General features: G+C 48.7%; 3 protein-coding genes across 4 annotated transcripts; 1 reads left to right on the top strand and 2 right to left on the bottom strand.

Annotated features, from left to right (window-relative positions):
- Window positions 1–40: 40 nt before the first annotated feature.
- On the bottom strand, window positions 41–5990 carry znf653 (zinc finger protein 653). 2 transcript variants are annotated; one of them, XR_009929064.1, is made up of 11 exons: window positions 5639–5990; window positions 5352–5392; window positions 4923–5222; window positions 4115–4701; window positions 3691–3859; window positions 3404–3494; window positions 2857–2974; window positions 2422–2536; window positions 2177–2276; window positions 1525–1983; window positions 41–1440 (listed from the first exon to the last, which is right to left on the bottom strand). XR_009929064.1 is itself a non-coding variant. In XM_062454440.1 (10 exons), exons 1-10 carry the CDS (start codon window positions 5932–5934, stop codon window positions 1806–1808), a joined length of 1995 nt encoding a protein of 664 aa, XP_062310424.1. In that variant the 5' UTR covers window positions 5935–5990; the 3' UTR covers window positions 41–1805. The 2 variants fall into 2 exon arrangements, 1 of the variants encoding a protein (XP_062310424.1); XM_062454440.1 differs by having other exon boundaries at window positions 41–1983.
- A 330-nt stretch (window positions 5991–6320) lies between these two features.
- swsap1 (SWIM-type zinc finger 7 associated protein 1) lies at window positions 6321–9126 on the top strand. Its single transcript, XM_062454429.1, has 2 exons — window positions 6321–6735; window positions 7392–9126. Exons 1-2 carry the CDS (start codon window positions 6478–6480, stop codon window positions 7932–7934), a joined length of 801 nt encoding a protein of 266 aa, XP_062310413.1. The 5' UTR covers window positions 6321–6477; the 3' UTR covers window positions 7935–9126.
- epor (erythropoietin receptor) lies at window positions 8298–14403 on the bottom strand. The gene is made up of 8 exons (XM_062454418.1): window positions 13368–14403; window positions 12878–13013; window positions 12424–12590; window positions 12103–12254; window positions 11681–11843; window positions 11487–11574; window positions 11271–11358; window positions 8298–11179 (listed from the first exon to the last, which is right to left on the bottom strand). Exons 1-8 carry the CDS (start codon window positions 13462–13464, stop codon window positions 10457–10459), a joined length of 1614 nt encoding a protein of 537 aa, XP_062310402.1. The 5' UTR covers window positions 13465–14403; the 3' UTR covers window positions 8298–10456.
- Window positions 14404–14888: the final 485 nt, after the last annotated feature.

Raw genomic sequence — 14888 nt, 5'->3', positions numbered from 1 at the left:
ACCAGTCTAGTGACATAACTTTTCTATGCCAACACAAATAAGGACTCTTTCTTTTTTATTTGTCTCAAACAAATACTGTATCTCTCTAAGAACAGTACATCATTGACTGGCATTATCATATCTCACAGGAACCAGTTCACCGATACAGAAAACAAGAAGGTAACTGTAAATAAGTGCATCTGCTTCATCAGTGGCAACAATATGACGCAACAGCGACCCACCCTCCTGAACAGGAAAGCATTTCACAAGCTCCCAGCATGTGTCAGTACCGTTAGTGTGCGTGTGCGAGACCCAATAGTTTCCAGAAGCCAAGAGGACATGACTTAACCTGACGTCTGACATCTGAAGCCTCTTCTATAAAGCAAGTTTACCGAATAAGCCAGGCAGTGAGTTGGTCTGAGGCATTTTCAGTTGATTCGGTTCCATAAAGCCAGACATTCCTGTAACACCTAATTTGGGAAGGAACAACACAGGCAAAGCCTGGCAGTTCGCTTGCACTGGACCAGGTTAGTTTGCAACATAAGTTGCCATAGTAACTGAACTTGTACTAAATTGAACTGGCTTTATGGAACCGAATAAACTGGAAATAAGACTAACTGACATAAGCCTGGATTTTTAAACTTCCTTTATGGGACAGGCCTCAGAAGTCCACAAGACACACACACACACACACATAACCTCTGTGAGTGACAGGGAGAACATTTAGGATCCAGAAAGGATGATATATGAGCCCCATCTTTGATCCACCCCCAAAAATAAATACAAACATGTGCAATCCATGGACATGGTATTGAACAATTATAAAGTTGCAAAGGTAAACAATATGTCATGTAAACAAGGATGGGGAAGGTACAGAGTACTGTGAGCAACAGACTTAGCCACCAGCCTGCATCCAGGCCTGTAGCCTGCCACCTAGCCACCTAGCCACCAGCCTGCATCCAGGCCTGTAGCCTGCCACCTAGCCACCAGTCTGCATCCAGGCCTGTAGCCTGCCACCTAGCCACCTAGCCACCTAGCCACCAGTCTGCATCCAGGCCTGTAGCCTGCCACCTAGCCACCTAGCCACCAGCCTGCATCCAGGCCTGGAGCCTGCCACCTAGCCACCAGTCTGCATCCAGGCCTGTAGCCTGCCACCTAGCCACCAGTCTGCATCCAGGCCTGTAGCCTGCCACCTAGCCACCAGTCTGCATCCAGGCCTGTAGCCTGCCACCTAGCCACCTAGCCACCAGTCTGCATCCAGGCCTGTAGCCTGCCACCTAGCCACCTAGCCACCAGTCTGCATCCAGGCCTGTAGCCTGCCACCTAGCCACCTAGCCACCAGCCTGCATCCAGGCCTGTAGCCTGCCACCTAGCCACCTAGCCACCAGTCTGCATCCAGGCCTGTAGCCTGCCACCTAGCCACCTAGCCACCAGTCTGCATCCAGGCCTGTAGCCTGCCACCTAGCCACCAGTCTGCATCCAGGCCTGTAGCCTGCCACCTAGCCACCTAGCCACCAGTCTGCATCCAGGCCTGTAGCCTGCCACCTAGCCAAGCTGTGTCCTGCACAGTGGCCAGTGGGCCAGCAGTTCGTCCCTTCCACAAAGAAACAGACTTCATCAACTGCATATTGTTATTATGTCCTTTGGAGGTTCCGTTCACGGGCTTCCAACTTCTACAAAAGAACTGTCAGTCAGTCGGGCAGTCTCCGTCTGCTTGTCTGGTTCCCCATGCCCTCCGTCCAGCTCGGTGGCGGTTTCTTCGCCAGGTGCTCTCTGGGTCCCCATCGTCACCGGGTTCTCTCTCTCTCTCCGTCTCGCTCCGCGCCTCAGGCGGCCTGCTTGTCCGGGTGGCTCTTCAGCTTGTGGAACTTGACGCTGTCCAGCTTCTCGAAGCGCTTCCCGCAGTGTTCACAGGTGAAGTTGTAGTGCGCCTCCGTGGTGTGCTTCTTCATGTGCCAGTTCAGAGAAGCCCGCTGGCGACACTGGTAACCACAGATCTCACACCTGGGACCACAGAGAGAGAGAGAGAGAGAGAGAGAGAGAGAGAGAGAGAGAGAGAGAGAGAAAGAGAGGGACAAAGTGAGAATGAAAGAGAGACACAGACACAATGTGTATTGTATCTTCTACCAGAGGAAATACATGTTGATAATGCAGTTAGGTATCTTGGATAGCTTGAGACCAGGGTGGTCATACTGACTGTAAGGGGGTCTCTCCTGTGTGGGTCCGCCTGTGTACTTCCAGGTGGTTCTTGCGTTTAAACGACTTTCCGCACGTCTCGCAAATAAAGTCTCGGACTCCTGAATGGAGGGTTGGGGGGGGGGGAGGGGATGAGGGGGGGTTAAAGGTAAAAGATACCTTTTGTGCTCATATTTACAACTTAACTTTGTTAAGTATATATCTCTGTGTGTGTGTGCGTGCGTGCGCGTGCTTGCGTACACCCACCGGAGTGGATGATCATGTGTCGGTGGAGGTGGTTGGACAGATAGAACTTCTTGCCACAGCCGGGGTGGGGGCACACCTTGGTTCTCCCCTTCCTGTGCACTAGGTTCACGTGGTTCTGCAGGTCAGCGGAACGACAGTACGGGGACGGGAAGAAAAAGAGAGAGAGTGAAAGGCGAGTGAAAAATGATTTATACATAAATAAATATATAAATAAATAAAAGTCGAGGATCTGAATTTGTACTCTCCGTGTCCACACAGTACTGGGATTATACCCAGGTCAAAGTGGTGAACGCTCCGGGAAGCCCCCTGGTTACCGTAGTTACCGGGAAGCCCCCTGGTTACCGTAGTTACCTGGAAGCCCCCTGGTTACCGTAGTTACCGGGAAGCCCCCTGGTTACCGTAGTTACCGGAAAGCCCCCTGGTTAACGTAGTTACCTGGAAGCTGCTGATGGCCACGTAGACTTGACTGCAGCCCTCGTACGGGCAGTGGAACATCTTCAGCATGCCGTCGGCCTCTATCACCGGCCCGCGCCGGCTCCTCTTTGACCTGACGCTACACAGACAAACGCCGACCGTCAGGGCTGGCTGACGGAACGATACACCAGAGGTCAAAAATCCCCCGTTTCCTGTTACCTTTCACCCCTCTGTGTAGCTACGCCTGTGTACCTTGGTAAAGCCTTGGATCAACAAAGGATACACAGACGCAATGGGGTATTTAGGGAAGGCAGTTGGGTCCGTTTCTCAGGACAGTTTCCCTATGAGTTTCCCCTAGTCCAGTTTTGCTCCAGAAGATCCACCCTCCTGTAGGTTTCAACTCCGACCCATACCCACGCCAAGCCCCGGTTCTAACGAACACGATTCAGCTTGTCAACCAGCTAGTTAGTACGATCCAGCGTGCTGGATGAGGGAAGGAATGAAAAGCTACCAGACGGTAGCCCTCCAGGAACAGGGCTGGGCAGCCCTGGTCTGGTGGTCCGCTCACCTGCTCAGGCCTCTCTCCAGCTCCAGGTCACAGGTGGACTCCAGGCGTGGAGACTCCACGCTGGGCTGCAGCATCTGCTTCTCCCTCAGCTCTGAGGGGAGAGAAGAGCGGAGAATTCTAGAACGGCAACGTGACGACCCTCTGAGCTAGTGGACGGGCCAACCTTATTAACATCATGTGTGTTTATTTATAGCAAGCTAGTCCCTAAGTACGGTACATAGCGTGTGTCTGAACAAGATCAAATCCACGTTTAAACAAAGGGTAGCGGACTAAAGTTCAGATCAAACCTGTGATTGCATCATCCTCCATTGGATCAACTCCGGATTGGCACACCTGGTTGTAGGCCACGCCCTCTATGACGGTGCAGGTGACTTCCTCTACATCCCCGCCCCCCATGTTCAGCTGGATGCCCTCAGACGCCAGGGCCTCGTAACTGGGGCCTGTGATGATGATAAGCTGGGGACAGGGCCAGACTGGTTAAACGATTATATACGTATGTATATATATATATATATATATATTGTATATACGGTATATTTTACTTCTTCAATTGGCTAAACTCCAAATGGGAAAGTGCTACTATATACAATTTGCCAGCAGCAGACCACATTTTTCCTTTGCCGTGATACTACTGGCTGAGTAGTGAGTTGACATAATGGTTGTGTCTTGGAGCTGTCATGTACTGTAGCATTCATTGGTGCAGCTAGTTACCTGGGAGCCCTCCAGAGACCCCTGCTGATCTGGTATTTCACAGCTGGCCACCACTGTCTGCAGTGTCTGAGCGTGAAACAGCTCCCCCTGCCTCGGTATGTGGCCTGGAAGAGCTATGGGCACAGTGGCCGTGTGGAGGTCGGGCTGTGAGCCCGCGCCCTCGTCGCCCCTGGGGTCACTCGTCTCTGCCGAGTCGTCCGCGTGTTTGTGGAGCCTGTCGGTCAGGGACGCGGTCACGACCACACACTCATAGCCCTCGGCCTCTCCTCCTCCTTCGTCTCCTCCTCCTCCTCCATCCCCCTCTCCTCTGGCTCCCCTCAGGTCTTCAGCCTCCTCCGCGGGGTTGACGGCCTCGCCCAGGGCGTCAAAGGCCGGTCCTCGGACGTGGGCGTCAGGGTCTTGCGGCCTCTCCATCTCCACCTCCATCTCCCAGACGGACCCGGGCTGGTCCCCCGTGAGGTGTCCTGTCAGCGGGGGTTCCCTGGGAGGGGGGTCCAGGCCTGGGAGGTGGCTGAGAGCTGTGGCCTCCTCACCGTGGCTCAGAAGGGGGATCTGGGCTCCGGAGCCTTGCGAGTCCTCTCCAGCAACTGTAGTGGAAAGAGGAGGAATCGGATACAGCCAGTTCAGAGCGGTTCTCAAATTCATGACAGTGGAATTATTTTCTGATACTTTTGTTTTTCATTTTCAATGAGCAAAACTCTGCTTCGTTGGTTGGTTCCTTCCCCTCTCTCTCTCTCTCTCTCTCTCTCTCTCTCTCTCTCTCTCTCTGTCTCTGTCTCTGTCTCTGTCTCTGTCTCTGTCTCTCTACCTGTGAGCTGTGTTTCTGCATCTGTCTCTCTCCTCCTGGTTACAATGCCAGCTGTGGTCGTCAGGTCTTCCTCCTCCTCGCACGGTATCTCCCCCTCTGCCTCTGACTCGCTGGACCCTCTTGGAGGCAAGGAGAGGTACTGCACGAATGAGTGGTCGCCGTCACACTGCCAGATAGCCAGTGTGGAGAAGCCTGGCTGGGGCTCCAGTGTTTTGAGCTGTGGTTCATGTGGGCAGGTTAGTAAGTGGTCCTGGTACCAGCTGACCAGGCTACGAAGGCTGGAAACCCTCTCCTTCTTAACTACAGGACAGAGAGCAAACAGACATGACTGGTCAGACAGTAATACTCCTCCGTATACAGACTGGTGACGCGTTGAGACACACACACAAACACACACACATACAGCTGTATTATCGCAGCATCACTAACCTCTCCTCTGTGTCATGCATGATTCGGGAGTAATCTTCTTTCTGACAGCAAATAGGATAAACGTGACAACGTTACTGTGACATTGTGGCTATGAATACAATGCCATACCATTTTTGACAGGGAAGGGGCATAGATGGGTTAAACTCAAATCAACTGAGAACAAGAACGTGTATTAGGACTAGTTAGGATCACCAGACACAAGGAGGTGCAGCGGGCCTTTTTGTCGGGATTCTACTCAACTGGCTAGTAAACACGAATGCATGAATCAACATAGAACGTAGATTTACCTGCCGTATTTTTGGTGGTATCGCTCTCCGTATGTTGAGTTGAGTAGGATCAGGTACTCTGCAAGTCCAGCGTCACTCAAACTCGTTCGCCGGCGAAGCTCACTCCAGACCTTGTGTGACTCTCCGAGGTAGACTCGCCTCACATCGTACTTCTTTCGAGATTCAAGCCGTCTCTGTGCTCGATCAGAGTCTGTAAGTCTAGGGCGTCCTCTGCACCTTCTCAAAATTGCTTTCATTTGGTCCCCGGCGTGTTTAGTATCCAGGGGACCTTCTATTTCTGCATAACCATCCGACATCTTACAACAGCTGTCTGTTGTTGTGATTTTCAAGGAGAGGATTCGATCGCGGAAATACTGTGTGACCTTACAGGAAGGAAGTCAACTGAGTTGCGCGTACATCATTGTTGCGCTGCACATTCCCATTTTCTGATGAAAGATAGATGTTATTCACGAACAGTGAAGCTGTGCTCGAACGTACAAACAAAATAAACTTGGATATGTGATGAATATTTTGTGAAATTGTCACTTCTGTTGAAAAACTTGCATTGGCAAAGTGAATTGCGCTGATCGCGTTCCTTGTTGATCTGCACAAACTTTTGCCGATGCAAAAACTTTTTTCAATATTACGGATAGCCCGAATGGGTGGAGCATTAATTTAGGAGGGAAAGTACAGGGGGAAAAAACAATTCTGTACTTTCTGCTGCGCCGGCGTATTGATCTGGTTAAATTGTCGTTGTTACGCTGTCACGTTCCACGTGCAAAATGTCAACAAGCTTGTGCGGGAAAACCCACGGCCAACGGAGACATATGAGCTAGTAACGTTAGTGATCTTTTTTTACAATGGCCGATATTTTAACGCTTGTGTTTAAATCATTCATTACGCGGGGATCGAAACAATTCAACGTCCTGCTCCCATCAGCATGCAGCACGTTGGTAATCGGTGATAAAAACATTAGCCGCTCGCTTCTTCTTTTCGCGGCTGTGAAAGCTGCCAGTGAAATGGGGATGAAAGTTTTGTTTCTGACCCAGACTCAAATAAAGAGCCTTCCAGCGTCTTTACAACATTGCATGTCCAGTCTGAGTCCGGACAATTTAAAGGTACAGCAAATGACTAGCTACATACTATAGTTGTATTGTTCTTCGGTTATTTATTTTGCTAAACAAACAGCCATGGCCTATTACCAAGCATAAAAATAGTCAATCTAGTGAACGAGAACGTAGCCGTTTTGTTTATAGGGTGCTTACCTCTACAACTCAGACTAGTCCCAGACTGTATAGGTCCTATCCCAGCTCCCATTTCCCCCTCCTCAGATGGAGTAATCATTATTTTAAGAATATTTCGTGTTGGCCCACAGGCAGCCAAAGCTCCCCTTGAATCTCAGGGGAAAAATGGGGTCAGATGGCTGAGCGGTTAGGGAGTCGGGCTATTAATAAGAAGGTTGTTAGTTCGATTCCCGGCTGTACCAAATGACGTTGTGTCCTTGGGCAAGGCACTTAACCATACTTGCCTTGGAGAGGATGTCCCTGTACATACTGTAAGTCGCTCTGGATAGGAGCGTCTGCTAAATGACTAAATGTAAAACGTCCAGGAGGATTTTAAGTACATTTCTCAAGTAAGATACAGTGAAGGGATTGAGTAGTTAATTTAACCTACCCCCAATAATTTTTTTAAATAGGGGTGTAGTGAAGAAGAAACAGCATGGGGCAGAACTTGAGTCAAACTAACTGTATTATTGTTATCTATTGCCCCACAGAATATCAAGTTTGTGTATCCCAGGACAGTGGAGGAGTTACTGCAGGAAGTGGCCAGCCTGCATGAGTCCACAGCCCCTCCATCCCTGGTCATCGTAGATGGACTGGAGGGTTACCTGGCCTGTCCTGGGCGGAGCCATGGAGGGCAGCTGGGACAGCAGTCCTCAGCTGCCCATGTCTCTGCACTGCTGTATGACACGGCTGCCTTCCTCACACAGACCCTGGAGAAGAGAGTCTCCAGCCTGGACCCGTGCCGGGTCATTGTGTCCTTCCAGTCTGACTGGGAGGGCCATGCGGCTGGGGATCCCTCTGGTGTGGACCCTGTCCTGCAGGTCTTGGACCGCTACTTCCAGGTGCGCTGCACCCTGGACCAGGATAGAGGCTCTAAGCCTACTGCGGATGGGTCTCTGGACTTGTGGCGTGTTTACCTCTCAGGTTCGGGCATCACTAACGCCACGACTGGTGGATGTGAGGACCTTGGCGTAGCTCGAGAGTGGAGGATGAACGTTCAGCCCAATGGTTCGTTGGAGTTTTCGTTGGTTTAAAACGCAGTCCAGCAATGGATGAGCCTGGATGTTCTGATCTGAGGGATTTGTGTCACTGTTTAGAATACTACTGTGTTTTGACTGGTTATTGTGAACTGTAGCCTTTTCAAAAGCTCTGCCAGATAAGTTTGTATTTTTGGGGGGAATGTGCTTTCTGTGTGAACTGACATGACTCGTGGGCACAATGGGACCTGATAACACTAATCTCCTCTCCTGCTCTGTCTTTATCTCACCCATATTTCGTTGTGACCTTACATTCACTCAGTCTGTCTGTCTCTTGGCATGGCTGTCAAAGCATTCTGCCTGTCTGTTCTGCAACAGTACCTTTTTGTCCTCTCAAACTGCTGTACAGACCACAAGGCGTACTGGTAAAACATAATCAATTTAATCAGATAAAACGAGGAAAAAGGGAATGAGATATGATCAAACAATTGTGATCCCAACGTTTTATACACTTTAAAATGGAGGTTATCATCACAGTAATGTTGTGACATTGTGATTAAGATATCATTTACCGGCTTGGACTTGAAATAATAAATATGAGCCAGAAAGCAAAACACAACATTGTATTCTCAAGAGACATTTGGTATATATATCTTTTTTTAATGATGACCATTAACATAAGTGCATATGCAATTTTTGAAATGTAGTTACTTTGTTGCTCTACCGATGCTGGCCGACTGATCCAGGGATTGTATCTGCTCTTATCAGGACTCTACCTCAGCAAGCCAACATATAGGTCACTCAAATAAGAAACCTCTTACTTATTTTTGGCCTGATTCTAATGAGCTTATTTATTATATTTAGTCATTTAGCATTTTATTAATGAACTTAATACAATAATGCACCTAGACCATTTCAGGCTGTAAAACTGATACATGTAAAGATGTCGACAGTGTGAGACAACCTCAACATTTGATCATTTTGGTTAATTCAGCTTCTACAGAATTTTACAGAAATAATATAAACATTTACAGTTTTATTTACAAACATTGTGGCTAAAATACTTTTTAAATTCAACGAGACAACTCAACAGACAGGGAAACAAACATTAATGTAATGGAGGCTTTGGGCATGTACATTTTTACAACCCATTCAGGGCTCGAAAAACACTTTTTTACTTGGTGGCACTGGGATTTGGGGCGCACCCACTGAAAATTAAGGAGCACCACAAAAAAGTCAAAGTTAAACATTAAAATAAAATATTGTTTAACTTTTATTTTGCGTACTGACACGCAACGTGACAACGGAGCGCAGTGATAAGGAGTGATTGGTAAATATTAGCCTTCAATCTAAAATCTGCATTAAAGTTTATAAAGTAAAGATTACGTTTAATTGGTTATGTAACCTTGGATAGAAGGGTGGACCGTTCACTGTATCAGCTCCCAGCAGGCACGTACTGTGGAGTAGGCCAATAAGCGAGCCAGCGCAGCTGCCTCCCCAAGATCCTAGTGCCCGGGGTTTATATCGTTAGGTATGATTATAGGCTATTGGATCGTAATTTGAAGGGGGAGGAAACATGCACATATGTAGCATGTTAGAGTTGTAAATATCTTGTCCGTTACTGTTACTGAGAAACAATAGTTTAGTTTGATGACATCCAAAATAAAAAATATATTTTCAACTGCATGCTTCAGCCCTCCTAAAATAGGCCTAACGACGCCCCTTGGGTCGCACAATAACGATTATTGGCACTCGCACAAATGCTCCCAAATATATTTAGAGGTCGCACAGATACAATTTTGGGAGCATATGCGATCTAAATCGAACAGCCCTGAACCCATGACCCGCTAGGCATTGCAAACTAAAGCTGACTGTTTACTGAGAGGTAACACCATTGTAACACAGATGTAACATGTCACCACTTCTCTGCATGACCTACCTAATGCAGAGATTTGCGGTTTAGGACATGGCTACATAGGACAAGACACATTATAAAGAAATAAGTGTGACCATTTTGTCATTTAAATATAGAAAATAACCTTATGATTTTACCTAGTGTAGATATGGGATAGGCCTATAATGTTTTTACAATACATTTCATTTAGTGATTCAAATTCAGTGTTTCAGTAATAAAAAAACAACAAACAGCTGCCATGCTTTCACAGGAATAAAACAATACCTATTTTATCCAAGTGAGAATGAGCTAGTGGTAATATTTCACGTTGTCCTTACCACAGCTCTTTAGCTTATGGTTAAAACATATGCTTCAACATGCGATGCTTAAGAGACTCATAGAACCTTCTGGATACTGTACACAGCCTAAGGGAAGACGGAAAGTCTATATATGTAGCATCAGCCTGTGCCATCCCCTCCAGAGAGATAACACACTGTCTCCTCTGGTGTGCCAGCTAGCAACTGCACCATGGCTCCTCAAGCCATAGTGCCCCTCGACGCCATCTCTAGTCAGGCTTGGCTCCAGTGAAGAGGCCCGGCTGCCAAACAGGCCTTTGACCGCCAGCGTGTCCGCCGTATGTGCCAGTAGGCATGAAGTGCTTAAGTGCGCAAGTTAGTTTCCCCAGTCAGTAGATTGGCTGTCCTGCCACCATGGCTCTCCTGTGTGCTGCTGGCATCTGGTTCTTGTACTCGTTGGTGTAAACCGGACCCTTTCCCAGGAAGTCTATCCGACTGGCGCTCATGGGGCTGTAGTCCATGGAGATGCCGGAGTCCGCCACCCCCATGTAGGTGTACCCCGGGCCCTTGGGCGGCCAGGTGTGGTTGGGGTACTCGAAGCTGGACTGGGAGGAGAGGCGCCCCAACCCGGAGCTCTGCTGTAAGGAGCCCAGGTCGGAGCGCGACTCTGTGGCGGATCTCCCGGAGGCGAAGAGGACCTCCAGGGGCAGGGTCTCCTCCAGGATGTCGTCCAGGGGCTCGTCGGTGCTCCCGCTGGGGTGGCGGGTGTTGAGGGTGACGTAGGTGTCTTGAGACTCCAGCAGGGAGGACTGGGAGCGGGCTGTCGGGTGCTGGTGGAAGGCCCGTAGCTGCTCGATCAGCCACTGGTCGTTTTTGGACTCCCTCCAGGCTTCCTCCATAATCTCCGAGGCCAGCCTCTTGTCTTCCTCCTCTTCCCCTTCCTCATCTCTACCCTCGGCCAGGGCTGCAGAGGCCTTGGGGTGCGGGGCGGAGGTGGGTAAGGGGGGACCCAGGCTGACCTCTGAGAGCACCTCCACTGGAGCGGGAAGTTCATCCGAGTAGAAGAAATCTGGCAACAGCCACATGCCTCTGTTGCTGTTGCCCAGCCATTCCTATGGAGGAGGAGAAATGTGAAAGCATCAGAAATGCTGAACGCCAGGCCGTCAAAAAAATGGCCACACAAAATAAAAATACAATTATCACCTTAAAGTCACCACCGTAATCTGTGAAAAGGCCTTGGAACTTGCTGTCAGGGGTGGGAATGACAGGCCATACCTTCTTTAACAGAAACCTGAGGGAGGTATACAGAGATAGTATGCTATCATATCTCACATCTTGGACTCCGTGCTGAAGTTAAGGGAGACCTACATACAGTATGGGTGTGTGTGTTGACTGAGCATGAACGTGCGGATGACTGACCTGCGATAGTACAGAAGCACAGTTAGAGACAGCAGGGTCAGGATGACTGAGATGATAATGCTCAGGGACAGAATGAGAGGATCCAGGACTGGAATGAACACGGTAGAACACAGTTGAATACAGTAGAACACAGTACAGACAAACTGTCCCCAACGACAAAACTTCTGTACCCCAGTCTATGTTAAGAAGCTGACCTGCTGGGAGAGTTTCCATAAACACCGGCGCGGCCCAGGCACTCCAGTAGCCGCTGTAGCTGACACCATCCAGTTTGACCCGCACGCCGACCTGGTACCTGGTCCCAGGCTGCAGATCCCTCAGGACCAGCTCTGAGCTGGCTAGCACTTCCTCCACCTGGACCTAGCGTGGAGAGATCAGCACAGATCAGACCCACAGCTCAGAGGACAGTCACACAATTAACAGGGATGGTCAGACTAGCAAGAGTTGCATCTGTAGCCCTATCATTTAGCAATGTGCGTGTCCTCCTTGTAATATATTGACACAGACAAATAGTATATTCACAGAAAGTTCAATTCTCCAACAACCCGGAGACTTTTTGTTGGAGGACATTTTGACTGGTTCCTGAGGCAGGGTGTGTCGCAAAGGCAGTGTTACTCACCTGTCCAACATGGCCGCCCACTGGGGCGTAGCTGACCTCGTACATCATGTTGCCTTTGATGTATTTTAGGAGGGGGGGGCGCCAGCTCACTCGCAGCTGACCCTGCTGGTCTGTGCTGCTTACTGTCAGGTTGGCTGGGGGGTCCAGCAGGACTGATAAAACACAGACAAGAAGGGTCATGGTCAATTTGGCCTTGTGAAATATAAAACTACTGATCTAAATGAGTCTGAAGGTTTCATGGAGGGACAGTTATGTGCACAAGTTGTCACATGACTGGCTACGACGATCACAACATTTCCTATTCTGCGACGGACGACTCACAGACGAGATCCATGAAGAGGCTGCGGTTGTGGATGAGCAGTCCATTGCGCTGCACTTGGACGTCCAGGGGGACAAAGAACTGGGTCTGGGACAGACGGCAGAGATACAACTGCTTCCCGCCCACTAGTGGCAGGGAGGTCACATTACACCTGTTGCTGTTCTCATTCCTGGGGAGAGACAGGGGGGAGGGTGCGGGGGTCGGGGAGGTGGAGCGGAGGGGGCAGAAAGCAATGCTTGAAATGTTGAACATACTTCTGCTATTGGGTTTCAAAGCTGCGATTGCGAGGTGTTTCTTCTTGACATGTGGCGGTTGCCGTCATCTCAGTCCGAGCTTCCTTTCCACCAGCGTAGTATGTGTGACATGTGACCCCATGAAAAGAGGCCCCCTGGCTCTCTCAAAAACATCCCTAGGGACGGCGTGAGCTGTTGACAAACTTTCCCCGCCAGTACTTACAGGTATGTGTAGTTGAAAGTGTACTGGTCAGGTGATCCTGCTGTGTTCTCGTCCTCCTCCCAGAAGCATGTCAGGTTTTGCCAGTCCTCAGCAAAGCATTTGGGGTTTTCGGGCTCTTCACGGAGCAGAAGAGACACTGGTGTGGAGAGAGGATGAAGGTGCACAGGAAGTATGGTTCACAGACGAGGCAAAGGCACCATTTTAGGGGTGTCTTTAGAGATATTGTATGTATATATTGATCTGGTTTGAAATGTTCAGTATAAGCTTCTTCATGACAATTTGTCCACTGTTTAACTCTATAAATATATCCATTGAAATATGACCACATAAATAAAGATCAGATATTCATAATAGAGCATAAACAGGAAAATTATTATATAATCATTTTTATGGAGATCGATTATAGGCTAATGGTGTTTTTCTCTTGGAAAGCCACTAAATGCAGTAGAAAAAATTAAAACAGCAATTTATATGTAAAACCATCTCTTACCTTTAGTTTCCAGATCGTGCGCACCTTGCACCGAAGACTCCAGGACACAACATATTACCGAGCATATCACCAGCCAAGCAAGTTTTTCATGTAACATTTTCTCTATTTAGAAAGTAACCTGCGCAGTCTGTTCTTTCGCATAACTACTGCACAACCTGCTCAAAGCGTTTGTTTTCTCGCTAGTGCTTCAAGACAGCTTGAGACGGAGATAGCGTGGATAGCCTTGCACAGTTGCGCGCGTGCATCGCTGGAGATAAGGCGAGGGAACGCGTCTCTCGAAGGCTGTTTACTTCCTTTGCAAATTCACTAGTTTCTTAGAGGTGGAGCATGGTCAATTTCACAACTTTCTTCAAGCGTGTTTTAAAGGGCGGGGACTGAGCAAACTCATTGATGTTTACAACCTGCGTGCATGCATCTGTAGGTCTGGGACAGTATGTTCCGTCACACCGCTACTCAGATAATTATTTGCCTAATCAATAAAAATAATGAATGATGTGCATAGTCATTATGTTAATGATGTTAACCTAATAATCAAATAGCCTTGACCTTGGCACTACTGCAATCTTATTTATGCACACCTTTTCCCCTTCTGATTAGGGTTAAAGCTGGTCATCAAATTCGGTGACCGATTTTTCACCATCCACTGCACAAAACCGAGAAACAGTCTCGCATATCATATGGTTCAGAAAGTCAAATTAAGCCGTGCAAGTGTGTTTGTCTCCTTCTAGAGCTCATGCTAAAGTTTTTTATAATGCCTTTTATTTGCTAAACAAATTTACTCCACAAAACTAGAATCAAAATGGCACCAATTGACCTGGAAGTAACAGCAACCATAGGCCCAGTGAACTCACAACACACTACTAAACGGTTTCTTATCTCTGACCTGCACCCATTATGTTATTTTGTTTTTTTAGCGCTCAACCCGTCTTATCGGCCCGTCACTTGTCCAGTGATAAGCATGGGGGCGTTTTGCCTCACAGGACCCACCCCCCATCTACTCCACCTCCCCTAGAATGTGGTAACTCAGCACCTCGATTGCATCCTTCACCTCTCTGGAGGGAGGCTTGAGTCTCACTAACATTTTGGTTTGGACATAGTCTCGCCAATCTTAGGAAACAACCCCCACATGGGCCTGTTGTTTTGCCAAAGTCTACACACATGCAGGCACACAAGCACGCCCCCACCGGGAAGTTTGTGGGTGGCTGGATTAGGAAGGTGGCAGGAAGGCAGGAAGAGGGGACGGGGGGGACGGGGAGACGGGGGGAATGGCAGAGTCAGGGGTGTTTCTGGGGGGGACTGGATAATTATAAACACGGTCTTTGAAGAAAACTATATGACAATAATGTTTAATGCAACTTGTCCCTCTGACAGTACAACTGGCTCCAGCTTGCCCCCCCAGTTGAAATGGTCTCGAACCTTCCATGGGCAGAGTGTGGTTTCCGGCGAAGATAAAAACAAGCCTCGGTCCAATGCGGCTCTAGATGACAGATGCAATCAGCATGTCTACCCACGTGCACGTAC

The sequence above is a fragment of the Osmerus eperlanus genome, chromosome 2 (genome assembly GCF_963692335.1).
Source record: "Osmerus eperlanus chromosome 2, fOsmEpe2.1, whole genome shotgun sequence".
Classification (NCBI taxonomy): Eukaryota; Metazoa; Chordata; class Actinopteri; order Osmeriformes; family Osmeridae; genus Osmerus; species Osmerus eperlanus.
Note: the sequence above shows the minus strand (reverse complement) of the source record. Positions and strands in the feature narration are given on the sequence as shown.